The sequence below is a fragment of the Heterodontus francisci genome, chromosome 6, assembly GCF_036365525.1.
Source record: "Heterodontus francisci isolate sHetFra1 chromosome 6, sHetFra1.hap1, whole genome shotgun sequence".
In the NCBI taxonomy this organism is placed as follows: Eukaryota; Metazoa; Chordata; class Chondrichthyes; order Heterodontiformes; family Heterodontidae; genus Heterodontus; species Heterodontus francisci.
Genome location: NC_090376.1, coordinates 72,673,679 through 72,696,932, shown reverse-complemented (window position 1 = coordinate 72,696,932; position 23,254 = coordinate 72,673,679). Strand labels below are relative to the sequence as shown.

General features: G+C 41.3%; 1 protein-coding gene across 1 annotated transcript in view; it reads left to right on the top strand.

Moving 5' to 3' along the window:
* tenm4 (teneurin transmembrane protein 4) overlaps positions 1-23,254 on the top strand; it is a 537,020-nt gene that overhangs the window by 255,574 nt on the left and 258,192 nt on the right. Inside the window, exons 4-5 of the mRNA XM_068033916.1 lie at positions 477-575; positions 15,388-15,626. Coding sequence (XP_067890017.1) covers positions 477-575; positions 15,388-15,626 — 338 coding nt within the window. The remainder of the gene's footprint in view (positions 1-476; positions 576-15,387; positions 15,627-23,254) is intronic.

The following is a 23,254-nucleotide window of genomic DNA, read 5'->3' as shown; positions in this document are numbered from 1 at the left end:
TTGGACAGTTTTGTAGACAGGGACCACTTCGAGTGAACTGACTTTTGAATCAGCATAAAAGATTGCTGAAATGCAAACATGAGTGGTGATGAACATAACTCACTTGTGTTTTAAGTTCAGCAATTCTTGGTGCTATTTCAGTGGATTCCATGCAGATTGCGTTGATATCTGGGTGGGAAAATCGCAGAGACTCCAGGCCAGTGGTGGTGGGTTTAGGGTTTAGGGTTCATTCATTTGAAGTAATTTTATCTTAGCCATTTTACATTATACCTTAAACCTATTAAACTGCTGGTCTGAATAGCATGGTTTATAAAGGGCATCAGTAGTTTTCTAAACCACTTCTATTCCTACCATTACACTGATGTCTGATTTTTAATTTGTCAGCCATTTTGCTGGTTTTGATTTTTGCTGTCTCCATTCACTATTTTATACATATGCAGCTCATTGGCTTCATTCATATTTCCATCTGAATGTAGAAATGTAGCAAAGCAGACATTCCTAGAGACTTTGCAGGACAACCTAATTGAGATGGACGTTTTTACATCTGCTCGACATGAAGGTGGTTACAATGATGGGTATGTAATGCTTCTTGCTGGGAATAATGGCTTCTTTGCTCAATTCTGCCTTAGAGTTGAAAACTGAATTTACAAAGTCCACTTCACAAGTATACAATCAATGTTTATCAGACAATTATAAATTCCTATTATCTAATGTCATTTATTATTGCATATAACAACTTTTGTGATAATAGTGTTCTATCACTTGTCTGATGCAAACTAAAATTTGCTTTTAGTGCTAAGCAATTGTGTTCAGAAGATTTGTATATTTTACTGATGTATTCATTCAGGCTTATCTGTAAATGCTATAAGGAACCAAATTTATGGGTGTTAGCTCTAACTGTGGACCTGGCCAGGAATGATAACTACAGTGCGAATGTGTCTATAATTTGAGCGTGGGAGTAGAAAGATCTTAGTCAATTTGGCCCGATTGTAATATTCTTGCTGCTGAATTTTTGTTCTAGTTGATTTCATAACCCAATTTTGCTGACATTATCTATTCTGTCTGAATATATGTAGAGTTTCAAAAATCCAAATTGCAACCTAACCCAGCTCTGATGAAAAAGAATTAGAGGAAAGTAAACCCCTGTGAAATCTGGTCAAACCTCTTTTGTTGACATCATAAACATTAACAATTCCTTGAAAACATCATCACACTCCAAGCACACTGAGTGCTGACTCCCACATTTGCACAAAATGTCTAAAAAGGCTTTATATAATGCCACAAGCAAATGAAACTATAGTTCCGATGGCAGTTGTAAAGCACTCAGGCTTCACCCCTGTGGTTTTATGACATTTTCTGAGCCCTTAGACTAAGTTACAGCTCTCTCCTAAGTGTCCATTAATCTCTATTTCCTCACCAGTGTATTGAAGCCTGTGGTTTTTTTGTCTCCTGCACTTCCACTTCCCGCTGATCATGACTTATTCTGAATTTCTGATTCTTTTCAATTTATTTCTTTTTAAAAATAACTGATATTATTTATTGTGCTGTCCTGCTTTAATGCACCATTTCACTGTGCTGCCATTTTCTTGTCACTTCAGGTTCACTTCACCTTGATTTGCATGGGAGAATGTGTACACCTTTACTTGTATTGCTTATTCACAAACATGTCACTACTTATGATTTTGACATCTGAAAGCTTCTCATTTGCATTTAGTCACATTATTAACACAATAAAGCTGAGCTAACCATGAAGTTTAAATGGTGATTCATGTTGTAATACTTACAGTTTGCACTTTGATTCTGTCCTGCTATAATCAAACAATATATATTCTTAACAGGCATTTATTTTCATTTGAGCTTGAATATGTTTCAAATTTTCCATTTTCTTCTTTGCATATTTGTAGAAATGTCTGTCATCTGAATCATGTGTCTAATGCATGCCAGTTTTATTTAAAATGTCACAAGGTCTTAAAAATATACAAATAAAGTAAAGATAAAGATCAGTGCTGGCTTTTCTACCTGATAAGAACATAGGAAATAGGAGCAGGACATTATGGCCCCTCAAGCCTGCTTCGCCTTTCAATACAATCATGGCTGATCTTCTGCCGCAACTTCACTTTCCTGCCTGCTCCCCATAAACTTTGATTCCCTAAGAGACCAAAAATCTGTCTATCTCAGCCTTAAATAATCAACGATGGAGTATCCACAACCCCTGGGGTAGAGAATTCCAAAGATTCACGACCCTTTGATTGAAGAAATTTCTCCTAATTTCCATACTAAATGATCACCCCCTTATCCTGAGACTGTGCCCAAATGTTCTAGATTCCCCAGCCAGAGGAAATAACCTCTCAGTGTCTACCCTGTCAAGCTCCTTCAGAATCTTGTAGTTTCAATCAGATCACCTCTCGTTCTTTTAAACATCAGAGAGTATAGGCCTAATTTATTCGGCCTCTCATCATAGGATAACCCTCTCATCCCTGGAACCAAATCTAGTGTACCTTTGCTGTGCTGCCTCTAATGCATGTATATCATTTGTTACGACCAGGTGCGAAATGAGTCTAGGGGTCTGTTACTATCTTCACCTGGTCTTATTGTAACAGGGTTTAATTTTAAACACACTGTGTCTTGAGCTCCCCTTTTTGTGAATCTTTGTTCACAGTTTTCCAATTATAAGACAAAGAAACCAATTTACACAGGCTTTCTGAGGTTTAAAGAAGGAAGATTAAATTTTATTCAAACTTAAACTTAAACTCTAATACAGTTCATGCCTACGGATATACAAAGTGCCAACTCTAGCATGCACATGTGATACACACATGCAAATAGAAACAGAAAAGAGTGGAAGAAAAGATAAGTAGAACAGTTTGAGGCAATATCTTGTTGCTGTTTCTCGAGCTCGCTGTAGTCCTTGATTGAAGATATGGTCTTGCATTTCATTGGGGCCCAGTAGTCTTCTTAAAACCTTGTTCACATAGGAAACTTTTCTCTCTTTGAGTTTCATGTGTTTTCACAAGATTCAGTTCCGTGGGAAGGAGCTGGAAGCAGGCAGACAGGAGAGGCTGTAATTCTTGCTTCAGCTCTAGAAGAGATCTTTACTCCATGAGCACATGGCTTTGTCTGAGTTCAAATCCTCTGTTGGAAGTTCAAATTCAGAGAACTTCAGCCAGCTAGCCATGTGACTAAAACTGGTTTGACCACTTCTTCTATGTATTGGGAAAGCAACGACTGGGTCCCTTTTGTTCCAACACTGCTAGTTACTATACAAAAATGCCTTTCCAGTCAGGGGCTTGAAATTTTAAGTTTTAATGTTCATGTGGCGAAATAATGGGTGCCTCAGTCTTGATAGGTTGGGGGGTGGAGGGGTTTGCCTGACACCTTCCTTAAATATGGAGACCAAAATTGCACACAGTACTCCAGGTGTGGTCTCACCAAAGCCCTATACAATTGTAGCAAGACATCCTTCTTCTTGTACTCCAATCCTCTTGTAATAAAGGCCAACATGCCATTTGTCTTCCTATTTCCTTGCTGTACCTGTCTGCTACCTTTGTGTTCATTGCATGACTACACGCTCTGAACATCAACATTTAAAAGATTCACACCTTTTAAATAATATCCAGCTTTTCTACTCTTACTACCAGAGTGAATAACCATACACTTCCCCACATTATACTCTATCTGCCACCTTGTTGCTCATTCATTTAACCTATCTACATCTCTTTACAGTCTCTTTACAGCTTATATTCTCACCAATTAAATTTTAATAGTTTAACTGCCATGGAGGGATTTGAGCTTATATCAGATCATGAGTCCTGGCCTCTGCATTGCTAGCTCAATAACACAACCACTATGCTATCACACCTCTGCTGATCTGGCCCTTCCCTGAGGTCAGGAGCAAGGGAATTATAAACAGCTGCTAATCTACAGGAATTTCCCTCAGCAGTTATCCTGTAAGTTTGTGCCTATTTTGGAACATTTTATGAGTTTCTGTTTCTGGCATAATGGCTGGAAAATCATGGGAGATCATGTGCCCAAATTGCCAAACTGGAGTCCTGGCAGATTAAGCTACATGCCAGGAATGCAAACTCACATAATTCCACATAATTTCTCCACAGTAAGTGCCACAGTAGTGGCCTTAAGATTGCTTGAGAAAGGCTTCCATCTTAGTAGCTAAATTTCAGAACCATGTTCCAGGTCCCAGCTTCACTAAGCAATGCCATGGGGATCAGCAAGTGATTAGAAAAAAAACTAAATCAAACTTCATCAGAAGCTTGGTTCTATACCAGACTAGCACATAGAAACTACCTGCATGTTACATATGTATACCTGCATGTGTCTAATGATTGATCATTTGGGGACTTGCATCAAACATGCAAGTTATTGCTTCTCGGCTTCCGCTGACTTTCTTTCAAAATGATAATGCTTGAAATATCCTGCCTATTTGATCTAGACATAGCTTAATATTTTCTCCTTGAATTCTAACACTTGAATTTTGCTGGTGAGAAATGGGTGATAAAGGTTAAAATTACCCTTATCATGAGTATACTAGCCAAAATGGTTTCATATCAGCTCCAGGTGATGGCTCTGCAACATTTTATGGGCCATTTGCATTCATGTATGGGAAGGGAATGGAGCTCTGTGAAATTTTCCCCTTTCACTCAGTCAATTCTACTCAGATTCTTTTTATAACCTATTTTCCTTTCATAAGCCAGTCTTGTTATTCCTTTCCGCAAATCTAAGGAAAATATATTCGTTGTGCTGCGGCAGGTGTCAAGGGAGCAAAATCATGGTGCCTTTTCACACTAAGCCACACAGATCAAAGGTCCCAGCTTTGATACCCAGACTGTGCTGAAATTGCTGATCTAATACTGGGTACCAGCTAGTGTTCTACAATGAGCTTCATGCCCTAGGCCACAGACAGGAAAACCAGTTACAACACCATGTTAGCCATGGCTCAGTTGGTAGCACTCTCACCTCTGAGTCAGAAGATTATGGATTCAAGTCTAACTCAAGGAATTTAACCCCCTGCACCCTTGGTCTCGGGGGTGGGGGAACACAGGGCACGTCATGCTGACCAGCCCCTGCTGCTATTTTACCAGCGACAGGAACGGTGGCAAATGGCCTGCTTGTCCCAGGCCAATTGAAGCTCTTAAGTGGCCAACTTATTGCCACTTAAGGGCCCCTTCCCCAGCAGTGGATGGGCACTTCAGCACCTGAGGACGCCACCCAGTAATAACTGCTCCTCCATCAGCACGGGTCATCACCGCTAAAACTTCCCCCCCTGCCCTGTTCTCCGACTTACCCCGCCTGCTTGACCCTTGTCAATTGTCCCCAGCGAAGCCCTACCCGTGTTCCCGGAGCGGCTCACGAGAGCCTGCAAAGCGGCTCAGGAGCATCTGAAAGCTTCCCAAACAACCATGAAGAAATGGGCAGACAAGCATGCCAAAACACGAACACTTGCGGCACAATGGCGCAGTGGTTAGCACCACAGCCTCACAGCTGCAGCGGCCCGGGTTCGATTCTGGGTACTGCCTGTGCGGAGTTTGCAAGTTCTCCCTGTGACTGCGTGGGTTTTCGTCGGGTGCTGTGGTTTCCTCCCACAGCCAAAGACTTTCAGGTTGATAGGTAAATTGGCCACTATAAATTGCCCCTAGTATAGGTAGGTGGTCGGGGAATTGAGGGAAGGTGGGGATGTGGTAGGAATATGGGATTAATGTAGGATTAGTATAAATGGGTGGCTGATGGACAGCGCTGACTTAGTGAGCCGAAGGGCCTGTTTCAGTGCTGTATCTCTAAATTCATAAAAAGTAAATAAATTTGTGTGTTAATGCTTTGTTTCATTACTGAATAAGTATTGTTTTACAATCAACGGATAATTTTGTTATTTATTGAAGAAACCTGGTTGGTGTATTTTATTCTGGGGTGAAGAGTGGAGCATCTGATTGACTGCATCATAAATATTTAAATATATGATGTGACCTCCTCCAGTGCACTCCTCCCACCTCGGTCGTAACAAGTGTGATGGAATATTCTCCACTTGCCTTGTTGAGTGTGGCTCCAACAATACTCAAGAAGATCGACACCATCCAAGGCAAAGCAGCCTGCTTGATCGGCACCCCATCCACAATCTTCAAAATTCACTCCCTCCACCACTAACACACAGTGGCATAAGTGTGCACCATCTACAAGATGCACTGCAGCAACTCGCCACACCTCTTTTGACAGCATCTTCCAAACCCATGACTGCTTCCACCTAGAAGGGCAGCAGACACATGGGAACACCACCATCTGCAAGTTCTCTTCCAAGCCACACACCGTCCTGACTTGGAAACATATTGCTATTCCTTCACTATCATTGGATCAAAATCCTGGAACTCCCTCCCTAACAGCACTGTGGGTGTACCCATACCAGATGGACTGCAGTGGTTCAAGAAGGCGGCTCACCACCACTTTCTCGAGGGCAATTAAGGATGGGCAACAAATACTGGTTTTTCCAGTGATGCCCACATCCATGGATTAGACACTGAGTTTGTTCAAAAATACCAATTTTTATTTATCCAGCAAAAGAATAATGAATTTATGAATTGATTTGAAAAAAAAATGGTGTTTTGCATTTTGCTGTTTAAGCTGATTACATACATGCACTGTAATCCTAATTTATACCTTATTGCATTCCCTCTTACTCTGACCCCATGTAATACCTTACTATTTCTTACTGTAGTGCTATCTGTCTCTCCCAATCCTTTGTGCACCTTGTTTCTCCTTTATAATGCTACATCCCGGTTCCCATCCCCCTGCTAAGTTACTTTAAGCCTTCCCCAATAGCACTAGCAAACACCCTGCCAGGACATTGGTCCCAGCTCTGTTGAGGTGCAACTCATCCAGCATGTATAGGTCCCACATCCCCCAGAACCAGTTCTGATGTTGCAGAAATCTAAAGCCCTCTGTCAGGCAAACCCCACCTGCCAAGACTGAGGCACACATTATTTCGCCACATGAACTTTAAAAATTGCAATCTCTGACTTGAAGAACGTTTGCATAGTACCAGACAATGTGGAAACAAAGGGAGCCAATGCCTGTTCATCCAATACACAGAAGTGGTCAGACCAGTTTTGGTCACATGACTGACTGGCTGTTGCAGAGTTTTTGAACTCCCAAACAAAGGAATTGCCAGGGAGACAAATGCCGTGTGCTCGTGGAGTAAAGACCTCCTGGGACTGAGAACATCTCCTCTCCTGCCTGCCTGCCTTCATCTCTTCCCATGGAACTGAGTCTTGTGAAAACACGTGAAACTAAAAGACAGAAAGATTTCCTATGTGAACAAGGTTAAGAAGACGACTGGGCCCCAATGAAGCGCAGGACCATATCTTCAATCAAGGACTACAGCGAGTGCAAGAAACAGTAACAAGATATTGCCTCAAAATGTTCTACTTGTCTTTTCTTCTGCTCTTTTCTGTCCCTATTTTGCATGTTTATTTTGTGTGTGCATGCTAGCGTGAGCACATTGTATATCCGTAGGCATTCACCATATTAGCGTTTAAGGTTTAATAAATGTCATCTTTCTGCTTTAGACCAAAGAAAACCTATTTATGCTCAGTTCTTTGCCTTATAATTGGAAACGGTGAACATGGATTCACACAAAGGGGAGCTCAAAACACAGTGTATTTAAAAAATAAAATGCTGTTACAATAAGACCAGGTAAAGATAGCAAAAGACCCCTAGACATTGCTCACCTGGTCGTAACACCCTCCCTCCTGCACCGTCGCTCCAGCCATGTATTCATCTGCGCTATTCTCCTATTTCTATTCCCACGAGTGTGTGGCACCAGGAGTAATCCGGAGATTATTAATTTCGAGGACCTGCTTTCTAGTCTACTTTCAAGCCCCTGAAATCTGCCGGCAAAACTTTATCCCTCTTTCTAATTACGTCGCTGGTACCAATATGAACCGGGACTTCTGGCTGTTCACCCTCCCCATTCAGAGTGCTCAGCAAGGCAGGGGACAGTTCCTCCAGTGCTGTGGTGGCAGCGACGCAGTCAGAGAAGAGGATTATTGACCTGAAATGTTAGCTGTGTTTGTCTCTCCATAGATTCTGTCAGAACTGCTGAGTATTTCCAGCATTTTATGTCTTTATTTCAGATTTCCAGCATCCACAGTATTTTGCTCTTGAATCAGCGTTACCAATGTCAGCTTTGTATATAGCCTGAAAGAGGAAAATTCTCCCCATTACATTTTTCTTATATTTGTCTTGAAGATGAATAATTATGATTGTCAGCATAACCATATGTTATTTAAAGAATTTATTTGCACATATTTTCAGAAGGCTTTTGATAAAGTCCCCCACAGGAGGTTGGTTAGCAAAATTAAAGCACATGGGATAGGAGGCAATATACTGGCATGGATTAAGGATTGGTTAACAGGCAGAAAACAGAGAGTAGGAATAAACAGATCATTCTCACGTTTGCAGGCTGTGGGGTACCGCAAAGATCAGTACCTGGGCCCCAGCTGTTCACAATATATATCAATGATTTGCATGTGGGGACCAAATGTAGTATTTCCAAGTTTGTGGATGACACAAAACTAGGTGGGAATGTGTGTTGTGAGGAAGATGCAAAGCGCTTCAAGGGGATTTGGACAGACTTAGGGAGTGGGCAAGAACATTGCAAATGGAATACAATGTGGAAAAATGTGATGTTATCCATTTTGGTAGGAGGAACAGATGTGCAGAGTATTTCTTAAATGGTAAGAGATTAGAAAGTGTAGATGTACAAAGGGACCTGGGTGTCCTAGTCAATAAGTCACTGAAAGCTAGCATGCAGGTGCAGCAAGCAATTAGGAAGGCTAATGGTATGTTAGCCATTATCACAAGAGATTTGAGTATAGGAGTAGTGAAGTCTTGCTTCAATTGTACATAACCTTGGTTAGACCGCATCTAGAGTACTGTGTGCAGCTTTGGTCCCCTGACCCGAGGAAGAGTATTATTGCCATAGAGGGAGTGCAACTAAGGTTCACCAGACTTATTCCCAGGATGTGGGACTGTGCTATGAAGAGAGATTGGGGAAACTGGGCCTGTATTCTCTAGAGTTTTGAAGACTGAGAGGTGATCTCATTGAAACCTGCAAAATACTTAAAGGGATAGACAGGGTAGATGCAGGTAAGATGTTTCCCCTGGTTGGGGAGTCTAGAACCAGGGGATACAATTTAAAAATAAGGAGGAAGCCACGTGGGACAGAGATGAGGAGAAATTTCTTTACTCAGAGGGTTGTGAATCTTTGGAATTCTCTACCCCAGAGGGCTGTGGAAGCTTAGTCATTGAGTATGTTTAAAGTAGAGATTGACAGATTTCTAAATACCAATGACATAAAGGGATATGGGGATAGTGTGAGAAAAAGGCATTGAAATGGATGATTAACCATGATCAAATTGAATGGCGGAGCAGGCTTGTTGGGCTGAATGGCCTACTCCTGTTCCTATGTTCCAATGGTGGTATATCTATATGAATCAGTCTCAACATAAATTGCAGAACATTTGTTAACAATACTGTGGACTACTTTAATATTGTTTGGGCTTTTTTGTTTACATTTTTAATTTATAGCTTTTGTCCTAAATCAGCAATTGGGTAGCATATCAGGCTAAACTGTTTCTACTGGCAAGAGGATCGGTAACTAGAGGGCACAGAAATAAGATAATTGGCAAAATAATCCAGATGAGAGATAAGAATTTATTTTATGCTGAGTTGTTCGGATCTGAAATGCACCACCTAAAAATAACTTCCAAACAGGGAATTAGATATCTATTTGAAAAGGGAAAATTTGCAGGACAATGGGGAAAGAGCATGGGAGTGAACTAATTAGATAGCTCTTTCAAAGAGCCTGCACAGACACAATGGGCCGCATGGCCTTTTTCTGTGCTGTATGATTCTAATCTATTCTATTTTTACATTGCAGCTCAGTGCACTGCAGTCTTGGGAGAGCAAGCTGGCTGCACTGCTCTTTCACATTTACCTTTCTAATATACAGGGTCTTCCTGTAAACCAACTACACTGTTTGGACCCACTGCTCTGTGGATGCACATACTCACCGTTGCATTTTGGCTATTGCCATAACATCATCACACACTATTGAGATTCATGATGTTCACCACCAATCTGAAGTTCTGCCACTGAAGTAGTATGTTTAGTGGTCCCAGGATAAGTGGCAGCAGCTAAGAAGACCCAATAAAAAAACAGAGCTTCCTTGCCGGTGGCCTAAAGGAAAAAGCTGGCATGTTTATGCCACTGGTTGTGTAAGGTACCCACTCAAAGAGCTGGTGACCAAAGACCAACATAAAGCAGCTTTATACTGCCGCATAAATACCAGAAAATACGAAAATGCGCTGTCAATTTAAGCAAATATTATCAGTACTGGAACTAATCCTAGGGAATGAAGCTGGACAAGTAGAAGTAGAAGTATCATTGGGAGAGCATTTTGGGGATAGTGACCATAACTCTGTAAGATTTAAGGTAGTTATGGAAAAGGACAAAGACAGGCCAGAAATAAAGTACTGAATTGGAGGAAGGCCGATTTCATTTTGATAAAACAGGATCTGGCCAAAGTGGACTGGGAGCAGCTACTTGTAGGAAAGTCTACATCAGGCCAGTGGGAGTCGTTCAAAGAAGAAATAGTGAGGGTTCAGAGCCAACATGTACCCGTTAAGGTGAAGGCTAGGACCAACAAGTCCAGGGAACCCTGTATGTCAAGGGATATAGAGTATTGAATCAGGAAAAAAAAGGAGGCTTATGGAAGATTCGGAGCACTGAAAACAGCAGAGGCACTAGAAGAGTATAGAAAGTGTAGGGGGGTACTTAACAAAGTAATTAGGAGAGCGAAGAGGGGACATGAAAAAACATTGGCCATCAATATAAATGAAAATCCTAAGGCATTTTATCAGTATATTAAGGGCAAGAGGATAACCAGGGAAAGAGTAGGGCCCATTAGGGACCAAAGTGGCAATCTGTGTGTTGAGCCGGAGGACATAGGTGAGGTTTTAAATGATTACTTTTCATCGGTGTTCACTATGGAGAAGGACGATGTAGGTGTAGAGATCAGGGAGGGGGATTGTGATATATATTATTGAACATATTATCATTGAAATGGAGGAAGTATTAGATGTTTTAGCAGACTTAAAAGTGAATAAATCCCCAGGCCCAGATGAGATGTATCCCAGGCTGTTGTGTGAGGCAAGGGAGGTGAAGGCAGGGGCTCTGACACAAATTTTCAGATCCTCTCTGGCCACAGGAGAGGTGCCAGAGGATTGGAGGACAGCGAATGTGGTACCATTATTCAAGAAGGGTAGCAGGGATAGACCAGGCAATTCCAGGCTGGAGAGTCTAACATCAGTGGTTGGGAAACTATTGGAAAAAATTCTGAGGGACAGGATTAATCTCCACTTGGAAAGGCAGGGATAGTCAGTACGGCTTTGTCACAGGAAGATCGTGTCTAACTTGATTGAATTTTTCGAGGAGGTGACTAGATGTGTAGGTGAGGGTAAAGCAGTTGATGTAGTCTACATGGACTTCAGTAAGGCTTTTGATAAGGTCCTGCATGGGATATTGGTTAAGAAGGTAAGAGCCCATGGGATCCAGGGCAATTTGGCAAATTGGATCCAAAATTGGCTTGGTGGCAGGAAACAGAGGGTAATGGTCGAGGGTTGTTTTTATGAGTGGAAGCTTGTGACCAGTGGTGTACCACAGGGATCGGTGCTGGGACCCTTGCTGTTTGTAGTGTACATTAATGATTTAGATGTGAATATAGGAGGTATGATAAGTAAGTTCGCAGATGACACAAAGATTGGTGGTGTCGTAAATAGTGAGGAGGAAAGCCTTAGATTACAGAACAATATAGATGGACTGGTAAGATGGGTGGAGCTGTGGTAAATGGAATTTTTTCCTGAGACGTGTGAGGTGATGCATTTTGGGAGGACCAACAAGGCATGGGAATATACAATGGATGGTAGGACCCTAGGAAGTACAGAAGGTCAGAGGGATCTTGGTGTACTTGTCCATAGAGCACAGCAGCACCAGGTAGATAAGGTGGTTAGGAAGGCATATGGGATACTTGCCTTTATTAGCCAAGGCATAGAATATAAGAGCAGGGAGGTGATGATGGAGCTGAATAAAAAGCTAGTTAGGCCACATCTGGAGTACTGTGTCCAGTTCTGGGCATCACACTATAGGAAGGATATGATTGCACTGGAGAGGGTGCAGAGGAGATTTACCAGGATGTTGCCTAGGCTGGAGCATTTCAGCTATGAAGAGAGACTGAAAAGGCTAGGGTTGTTTTCCTTAGAACAGAGAAGGATGAGGGGGGACATGATTGAGGTATACAAAATTATGAGGGACATTGATAGGTTAGATAGGAAGAGACTTATTCCCTTAGCAGAGGGGTCAATAATCAGGGGGCATAGATTTAAGGTAAGGGGCAGGAGGTTTAGTGGGGATTTGAGGGAAAAAAAAATTCTCCCAAAGGGTGGTTGGAATCTGGAATACACTGCCTGAAGTGGTGGTAGAGTCGGGAACCCTCACAACATTTAAATATTTAGATGAGCACTTGAAACGCCATAGCATACAAGGCTACAGGTCAAGTGCTGGAAAATGGGACTATAATAGTTAGGTGCTTGATGGCCGGCACAGACACAATGTGCCGAAGGAGTAAAGGAGCAAAACTGAAGGGTATAGAGTTAGTTCCATAATGACAGAGGGGGAGAAGGATAGAAGCTTGGGAAAAGCTATGGATCCTAGAAAGGGAATGGCTTTGTTGGCAAAGGTTGGCAATGTCAGGTAAAATGTATTGGTGGGCTGCATTGTAGACTTTGTATTTTGTATTTGTTTTGCAGAATTTTTGATTTTTTTATGTATTTATTATGCATATGAACATGATAGTTTGATAGCTTTTGTTACCTGTGATTTAAGCAAATCACATGATTGTTTGATCCAGTCAGAAAGTGACTTTCTTGTGCTGCAGACACATTTATAGTGTGATGCTTGGTAGCTGCAAAATATGCTCATGCTTTTCCACGATAATTTTGTGTCTGATCACTATAATATTGTTGGGATTAGAATGTCTTGCCATGGTGTCCACATGTGGAATATGACAAAATAAGAACCTCAAGCATACACTGTGGCAACTACATTTGCATCCTGAAATTGAGTTAGAACCTATCTCTGCCATTATCCAAAATAACTCATGATATGTGAGTGCATTGGGAGTGATGGCTAATTAGATTGAGGCATTTATGTGTCACTTTAATTTCCTGATTATTACCATTTACTTTTTTTAGTCATTTAATTGTCTAGTAAATTAAATTGATGACAAGCATCTCCACTGACAACCTGGAAGTGAACAATTTTATTAAGCCAGGGATGTCCAATAGAAATCATCGACCAGCCACACATGTAGGACTGTTTCAGCCACATGCACTAATTTTATTAGAAAGCAACTTACATACATTGACACAAAACAAGTAAATGTGTATATATTTGCTCAACAAACACCTACTACTATTTCATGACCAAGGAAGTAAACCACTCAATCATCAAAACAACTTACACACTCTGTTGATCCTCTGACCAATTTAGCAACAAACACATAAAAGGTTAAAGTATATATGCACATGCTGTGCATATTAAGTAGTGTCTATTATTCATTTTTATATTTACTAATCAGAAATACAATTAGTCGCATGTTGATTCTCAATTAGCCACATATGACTATTGAGCAACACTGTGTTAAGCCAATTCAGTAAGAGTCATGGGTACTGTTTACACATATTAAACATTTCGGATGGATTTGCTGAATGTTTCTTGCACAGATAGGAGCAATGATGATAGATGATAATCTAAATCTAAATCTAAATGTCTGAAAAATTCTCAAATACAACTTTCCTTTTGATGTCACCGGGCAGCATTTTGGAGCAGTGGTTGCAGATTCTGTTCCTGAATAGCTTCACTTCCCTTTAGAATCACTTTTGTTTGGAAAGTATTAAGTGCAGGCCAGATACTTCCCCATTGAAAACATCTCTTCGCTGCTGATTCTGACCAACAGGGTCAGAGCCCGAGGACTAGCTGATCTATGGCAGTAAGATAAAAAGGACGACCTGCAGTTAGCTACTCAGTATCCTTTGTTTATGCAATTAATATATTCAAAAAGAATACTTCTCATTTAAAGTTACTAGGACTATTAAAAACATGGAGCCTTAATATTTTGCACATTAATGCGAGGCAGGTTTCTGCACTCTTAAAGCAAGCATTAATGTGACAACTTAGGCAGCTCGAGCTTTCAAATATTAGTTTAGGCAGACCATCCCACCCAGGGTACTTTCCTGAAGCTAATACATAATATTGTGCTTCGTGTGTTTCTAAAGTATTGCACTGTAAGAAACTTCCTTCAGAAAGATTGTAGAGGAAAAAGTTTGTACTATACCTCCCTCCTGAGAAGTGTTATTCTCCCTAATGGTGTGTGGAAATCAGCATCTAGGACCACAAATGATTCCAGCACATAGTCACTGTAATGGTCACTGGTTAGAGATGACCTCACAAAGTATATAAGCTGTAAGAGTCAACAGTTGATCCTCAGTAGGTTCCACTCTGGGCACAAATGGAACTATTTCCTCTCATAGTAGTGATGTTGCAATCTTATTTTAACACCTGGCTTCAACCTCTTCCAGGAGTCATATTTCTCTTTAATAGTTGGTACATCACACCAAAGGTCACAGAACTGGTAAGAATATCACGTACCATATTGTTTGACTCATATCATGCACCATCTTACAAAGGAAAATAGCATTATAACCTAGATGTTGTACGTTATGTTGTATTTCATACATTACAACAGTGACTACACTTCAAAAACACTTAATTCGCTGTAAAGTGCTTTGGTCAATCCTGAGGTCATGAAAGGTGCTATATAAATGCAAGTTTTTCTTTTACATGAAAATTGGCGTACAGCTAGACTTGAAGTGATTTTGCATATAACATACACTATATTTAATTCAAAATAAGCATAAAAACACAAGGATTTTTATAGGAGAAAAAATACAAAATTATGCAGCAAATGCTAGCAAAGTTGGGTTTATCCGGGTCCAAGTACCAGTTAACTGCTACTTTCAAGTTCAGTTATTTTTGAGAAAATGTAACTCAGAATAAAATTCAGAAACATATTGACATTGTTTTGAATTATTGCCGATTGCAATCCAAACCTAATTGTATATTTGTCGACTATTTTTAAACATTTTAAAAGCAGGTGGAAGTGAAAGTTAGTGTGATAAAATTTGGCAGCAGAAAAACTCAACGAACAGTCATGTCTAGAGCCTCTGTAATCAGAACTCTGATAAGTAATCTGTCTTTATTTATCAGGCATTTCTTATTTAAACCTGGAACTGGATCTTCTCCACTTTTTTGTACAACTGGCCCTGGTTATTCCCTCACTTCAAGCACAGTGTACTCTCCACCGCCTCGACCCTTGCCTCGCAGCACTTTCTCAAGGTCTGCATTCAGTCTGAAAAAGCCCTACAAGTACTGCAACTGGAAGTGCACTGCCTTGAGTGCCATCATCATTTCTGTTACACTGGTGATTCTACTTGCCTACTTCATTGGTAAGTTGCTAAGTACATTTATTCTTTCTAACCTTGTTTCTTCAGGCATAATTTCACAAAAGTAAACCATGCCCATTCTATTTTGCTTTACTGGGGCCCAAGTTTCTGACTTTTGTTGATGGTCCTGGAACTTGGACCCAAGGTCGACTTTCTGGAAGGTTCACCAGAAACACTGCTGGAACACACTGACTCAGGTGTGTGTGGGTGTCTTGACAGTAGGATTTGATCAACTCTCTGTTTTGGAGTATGAATTTTCTCAGGAGTCAGGCCACCTCTAATATAGTTGAGTTTTGCTCTGAAGTGAATCCGTAGTTGTCACAGATGAAATATTTATGCAATGCTCTTATCCCATATTATTCTGAGGGGAAAATATTGAAAGGAGAATTTGACCTTGTTTTATTCCTTTGCACATTATTTTGAAGATTGGTAGCAAGCTAGTAGCTCTCCAGTGGCTTTGTGAGTGAATGCACAATGTGGTGTGATATTAAGCCATACAGATCAGAAGGCCTTGGTCCCTAGTTTGTGCTGAGTTAATCAGGTAGCAGCTGAAGTGCTGCAATTGGCCTTAACAGCCTCCCTCCCAGGTTAGTAAAAGGAAAAGTAACCAAGGTGGCCTCTCCTGATTGCGAGCCTGTATTTCCTGCTGGAAAAGGTTCGCAGGTGTAAGTCAGGTGAGAACAGAATCAAACTCTGTGGTGATGACATCCATGATTGAACAGCCTGCTATACTCATCTTGTAGTCTGCTTCATGAAGAAAGATCAGTGGGTGAGGCACTGGAGGGCTCGTGGTAGTCATGGAACCAGCACTCCCTTCAGAAGAGGAAGGAAGGAGACGAAAGAAATGTATTTAGGAACATGACCATAGGAAGAGGAGTAGGCCATTTAGCCCCTCAAGCCTCTTCTGCCATTCAATGAGATAATGGATGATCTACAACCTAACTCCAGATACTGACCTTTGCCCCATATCTCTGAGATTTTTGTTAACCAAGGGTATTAACAATCTCAGATTTAAAATTAACGATTGATCCAGCATTAATTGCCATTTGCAGAGGACAGTTCCAAAAATCTATCTCCCTTTGTCCGTAGAAGTGTTTCCTAGTTTCACTCCTGAAAGATATGGCTCTAATTTTTATATTATATCCCCTTGACCTGGACTCTCCAACTAGCGGAAATAGTTTTTCTCCAGCTACCCATCTGTTCCCCTTAATATCTTGAAAACTTTGATTACATTCTCCTTAACCTTCTAAATTCAGAGAAAACAATCATAGTTTATTTAATCTCTCCTCATAATTTAACCCTTGGAGTCCAGATATCATTCTCGTAAATCTAAACTTCATTCCCTCCGAGGCCAACGTATCCTTCCGGAGGTGTGATGCCCAGAACTGCTCATAGTACTCCAGGTGTGGTGTAACCAGGGCTTTGTATAGCTGAAGCATGGCTTCTGCCCCTTTGTATTCTGGTCCTCTATATATAAAGGCCAGCATTCCATTAACATTTTTGATCATTTTCTGTACCTGTTCATGACATTTTAATGATCTACATACATGGACTCCCAAGTCCCTTTGGGCCTCCCCTGTTTCTAACTTTTCACCATTTAGAAAGTGTCCTGTTCTTTCCTTTTTACATCCAAAGGTATGACCTCACATCTGCTTACATTGAAATCCATTAGCCACACATTTTCCCTTTCATTTAATCTATTAATATCTCTTTGTAATTTTATGCTTCCATCTACACTGCTTACAATGCTGCCGATCTTCGTGTCATCGGCAAATTGGATATGTGCTTTCTATTCCATTATCCAAGTCATTAATAAATGTGGTAAATAGCTGAGGCCCCAACTTGCAGGACACCACTGGAAATTCGAGTACCTGCCCATTATCCCTACTGTCTGTCTCCTGCTACTCAGGCATTTTCCTAACTAGGTCAATAATTTACCTTCTTTTTTGAGAAGCCTGGTGTTTTAGAAAAAGGATATTGACACAATTTGTTTTTTATTACCTCAGTTGTAATTATGGTCGGTAATATGATAAGGGGTAAGGCACTGTACTGTCATCTGTTTTTAACGAATGATTCCCCATTATAAACAACACTAATTTAAAACAAGATTAAAAAATAATGCTGATTCTTTCAATTCCAGTGAATTCTAGAAATGGGAGCACAAATTCTCACTTTTGAGTCAAAAAAAAATTCACAGTGGACTGATAGCATCCAGAATTGAAGCATTGCTTTTTAAGGTAGCCTAAGTTTGAAGCTAGCCAAGAAATTGGCTGCAATCTCCTCATTGATCTCAGTTAAGGCTTGCAAATGCAATGAGTTTTTCCAATCTCACTTGTGGTTTCACTAAACAGGAGTCTGAATTTCAAGTCTGACTCTTATTTAAAACTGAAAGGTCTGGTTTGAAAGCATAGGGGCAAGTTTCAATTGTGCTGGATTTTTCAAACTCGCCGCCGAGCAAGAACGGCGTAGTGCACGTGTGAGATGTGCGCCGTGGAGCCACCGCAATATTTGGCTTCAAGCCCTTCAATGAGATTTAAATTTTTAAAGGTCTCGCAGTCCAAAAAAAAATTAAACTTTTAATTGCACTTTGAATCCCCTCTCCCACCCCACCCCCAATGTAAATTGCCCTCTCACCCCCAAAAACATTTTTTGCGATCCTGAACTTTCCCCCTGAACTTCTTAAACTTTGATGCTCAACCCCTTCCCACCATCCTGCAACCAATAGGAACAGTTTTCCCCGCTCCCACCCCCCCTCCCGCCCTGAAAAGCTCACTCCTCCCCCCTCCCCACCAGTGTTATGTCTCGGATCTCATAATGGAGATCCGAAGGTGCAGGAGTTCCAGCATCCGGCCGGAATATCGGCATGGGATGGCCGTCGGGACGAGGTAAGCGATTATTTATTTAATAACATTTATTTGACTATTGAAATTAAGGTTCCGTCCCTGAACGGAGGGGGGCTGCCACGAGGCCTCGCTGTCTCCGGTAAAATGGGGTGGGGCCTTCCTGGTGTCGAGGCCCATGGCAGGTTTCTCCCTGAGGTATTTTCCGGGTCCCCCCACCACAACCCCCAATGTCGGGGAGCTGGTAAAATTCAGCTCTGAGCTTGAAGCTACACTGGGCTGAATTTTTTATGTCGCCACCAATCTTGACAGCGAGCTTCAAAAATGGCACGGCGCACATGCGAGATGTGCACTGCGGAGCCACCGCAATATTTGGCACAGCGGCTCATTTACATGGAGGGGGCAAAGTGCCCGCACCCGATAACATAGAGGGGGCAGGCGCTCCATCTCTGGTTATGGCATCCGACGCAATTTTTAAAGGGCTTCAGGTCCTTCCGTTTCATTTCCATCTTTAAAGTCAGTTTCTTTGAAAATTTAAATTAAACGTTTATTCACAGTGCCAATCCCCTCTCCTACCCCCCCGCCATGACGAATCATTTTATTTTTTGTACTCTTTTCCCCCCCCCCAAAAAAGTAAACTCTCGATCATGACCTTCCTCCCCGCCCTCCCAAACTTTCTTTACTTTAACCTTCAATCTCTTCCCACCCACCCACCCTGAAAACTTCACTCTTCCCCCTCCCTACCAGTGTTCTGCCTCGGATCTCCAAATGGAGATCCGAAAACGTGGGGGTTCCCGCAATCGGCCGGAATATCAGCGTGGGACGGCCGTTGCAACGAGGTAAGTAATTATTCATTAATCACTATTCATTTTAATAGTTATATTATGTCTCCGTCACCTAGCGGGGAGGTGGCGGCGGGGGGGGGGGCGGTGCGCGCAACAAGGCCTCACCGCCACCGTTTAATTGGAGTGGGGCCTTCCCGGCATTGAGGCCCATGGCGGGCTTCTCCCAGAGGTATTTTCCGTGCTGCCCCACCATGACTCCCGACATCAGGGGGACTGGTAAAATCCAGCCCACTGTATGGACAATGAGATCGAAGTGCTGCTGTCCTGCAAACTGCAAGTGCCAGCAGTCATACAAAAATACTTCTCTGTTGCAAGCAATCCTTTCTGAGATGTTAACCACATCGATAAAGAAGCAAACCCATATAACTTATTTACTATCTCCCTTAAATGGGTAATGCCTTTAGTAAATCAGCAGGCAGAGCAATTTTCATACAAATGCATTGAAGGTTCATGACTAATATCATGTAGCATAATTTCAACCCCTAAGAATTTTGGCAGCAGCATAACTCTTGAAAAACGGTACATGCATAACTAAAGAATAAATAATTGTATTGGATTTTCTCCTTTTTATATTTAAAAACAAGCAAAGACACATGCTGTGTGTCCACATCAAGCTGGATCTGATCCAAGGTGTGCTCTTTTGCTTCTTCTGGAGCCAAATAATTTGAGGTGGCTTCACACTGGGGTCTGTACAGGATCACCACTGGAAAGCTGCCAACAATGCTCACAAGATTAAATCACTGTAATTGTTCGATGTAATTACTGGAACATTGAAACTATTAAATTATTAAACTAAAATTAATCAACCTATTCCACTGAAAACATATTTAAAATGAATTTTCAATACCAAGACCAATGACGTGATATGATAATTAATTACAATCTCATGAAAGAAAAATTGCTATGAAAGGCAGTGCCACTCTATTTTGTGAGGGGAATGGGGCCTGAATAAATGTAAATAGTTTAATCAAATTGATATCTCCTACTGACTGTTCTGAATCTGCGTCGTGAAAAATTTTAAGTGCAAAATCCATTGGTAACTTCAGCGAAAAAGTTTGGTGTTAATACAAAATAGGAAATTCTGTTTTGTGTCCAGATTGATTTTTCAGCTATAATTATTTAAAGGAAAAACATTATCCCCCAGCAATTCATTATCCCACTACATATGTAAACCAATTGTTTCTCTTTCCTGCTGAATACTCTAGGCAGAACAACACCAATGTAGGGTGGACTACATCGTTCCACAAAACTGTAATTAACAGTTGAACCAGATATTTATTATTACGAGTTCTGGAGATAATAATAACATAATGCTATCTGGACAACAGAGGCAACATTGCATTTGGCATGCCTGTATCTCCTACACAGGTTTGGAATTTATTTTGTATGCATCAGTTCAGTGATTAGCTACCAGATTATTCTGACAAGCTTGTATGCCACTTCAATTGAGAAATTCTTTAGTTTTCTACCACTCAGTAAGTTATGAGCATTTTCTACTAATCGTACTGGGACTGTTTTTTCATGGTATGTTGTTGAGAAAAAAAACAATTTTATCTGTCCATTCAGCATTTAGTATTACTGCAAAGATGCCAGGCATTGTCCTGAAGTTCAAAAATAAACTGACTCCATTGGGAATGATTATCCCTTTTCGTACTGATTCTTTTACATTTTTCAACCATACTTAGGCTGCCTGTCATGAAAATGCCAACCACTGTTAGTTGATTATGAAGCACCACTGCTAGTGTCCTTCAGTAGGAGAGAGAAAAAAACTATGAACTAAAATAATCTTCCATTCAGACTGAAGACCATAGTTTGAAGATAATATTCTGAGGGAAAAAGACAGGAGAATCTAACAATAAAAATTAATCAACTGAGTAATTATTGACCTAAAGTTTCAGGTAAACATGCTTTAGTTGGAACCAATGCAAATATTAATTTCCAAAGAAAAGGTTTTAAAAGCCTCCCTAAAGCATTACAGATAGTAGTCTGGATTTTACCAAGCTCACGACGTCAGGCTCCATGGCAGGGGTCGGGGGTGGGGGGTGGGGTTTGGCGGTGCGGGTGGGTGCCAAAAGATTGTTCTGGCAGAGGCCCACCTTGGAAGCCAACGCCAATAGGGCCCAATCCAATCCTCCCAGCAGCAGCAAGACTCCATGGTGGCCACCCCGCTACTGAGCGACGGGACCTCAATTTTCATATTTAAATCATTAAAACAAATTCATTGAAATATACTTACTGGCAATCTTCTGGTCTTGTCGCAATCTTCAGCACAGCGGCCAGCACTCCCGCGTGTTCAATTTCCTGTCTGGGGAAAGCAGGCTTAACACTGGTGGAGATGGGGGGGGAGGGAGGAGTTGCTGGGAGTTACGATTTTCAGTGCAGGGGCAGGGGATAGGGTCAAATAAGCATCATCAGTGTGGGGGTGGTGGGAAGGGGTGAATCTTCAACCTTGTCCACCCAGGGGGGAAGGTCAGAATTCAAAGTGTTTTGGGGGGGTGGGCAAAAACTTACTGTAATTTTATTGGGGGGGGGTTGGAAAGGGGTGTTACAGTTTTATTTTGTAAATTCTAGTGGGGGTTCTTTTTAAAAATGCAAATTTGCTGGCAGGGCCGCTGATGCCATTAACTGGGGACGGACAGCCTGCTCCCTCCACATGATTGGCGGGGGGGGGGGAGCCGTGCCGGATATTTAAATGAGCCACCGCATTGGGAGATCGCGGCGGCTCTTCGATGCGCAGGCCACCATTTTTTGAGCTTGCGCCGGGAGTGACGGCAGGCTCTTAAAATCCAGCCCTGTATTAGTTCTCGTTGTAAGATAAAATTTCAGCTTCTTGGTATGTTTAAACACAGTAGTAGTTGAATACTTTGGAGTCATCATGTCAATGCTAACTAAAGTGAAGACCAGAGTTAAAATATTCTAAATATCTGTCTTCAAACGATAATCACTTGAATTTGAAGGATGCCTATTAAGTGTATTGCTGTAAGGGAGTGCAGCAATTAAGCAAAAACCCACACCATTTATTTATTGTTTGGTCACATGGATTAAGTAAACACACACAGAACTGCAGATTTCTCGATGGTTGTGCAGCCTAAATAAAAATGGTTATTTTATTATTGAAATATGAAAAGCTTCATGATTAGGATTTGAATGGTTTCAAATGACAGCCCTCGTGGTTGATTTCAAGAACATAAGAGTTGTTGTTCAGAATACTCTTGAACTAATGAGTGACCTTAAATGAGATGTTTATTCATTTGTATTCCCCTAAACTTTTAAAGCTGTGTTGAAAAGATTGGAACGTACCAAATCTACAAATCCTAACTTTGATGACACTGACAATTTGAAAAACGCTTGCAGCTACATTTAATAATCCTTCAATCTTCTGATGAAATTGCTTTGATAAGTTTGGGGTTTTCCCACTCCTGGGAACTCCTCCCCCCCTCCCCATTTATAGTATGAACCAGTCTTGGCAACAAAAAGGCAACACTCTTCAACCTGAAATAACTGAGGACCTTCCACTCCCCACCTGGGCTGGTAGATGACTGGCTTCTCATGTCTACCCATTCCATTACAGCTTCTTGAATAACTGAGTTATCTTGTTTTTGCTTCAGCAAGTTCCCCAGTTGTTGGTCAATCTCAAGCATGTTTAAATGTGAGCAAAGCCTCCTCACAACTGGTATGGAGAGAGCAGAACAGCTTTGGCCATTCAAGCTATTTTTGACCTAATTAGCTGTTTTACACAGGCACAAAGACAAAGGATGAGAGTTGCATTGGGGCCTTCAACTTCGGAAAACCTGTTTCAGATGAATTTTGGCACGTCAAACAAAGCAAAATTTGAAGCAAGAGAGGGAAATAGAGGTCCAATTATTGTATTCCATTTCTACTAAAAATTACTTGCATCCTGCATCATCAACAATGAGCAACATCCTTTAATCGTGTCGCTGTAAAT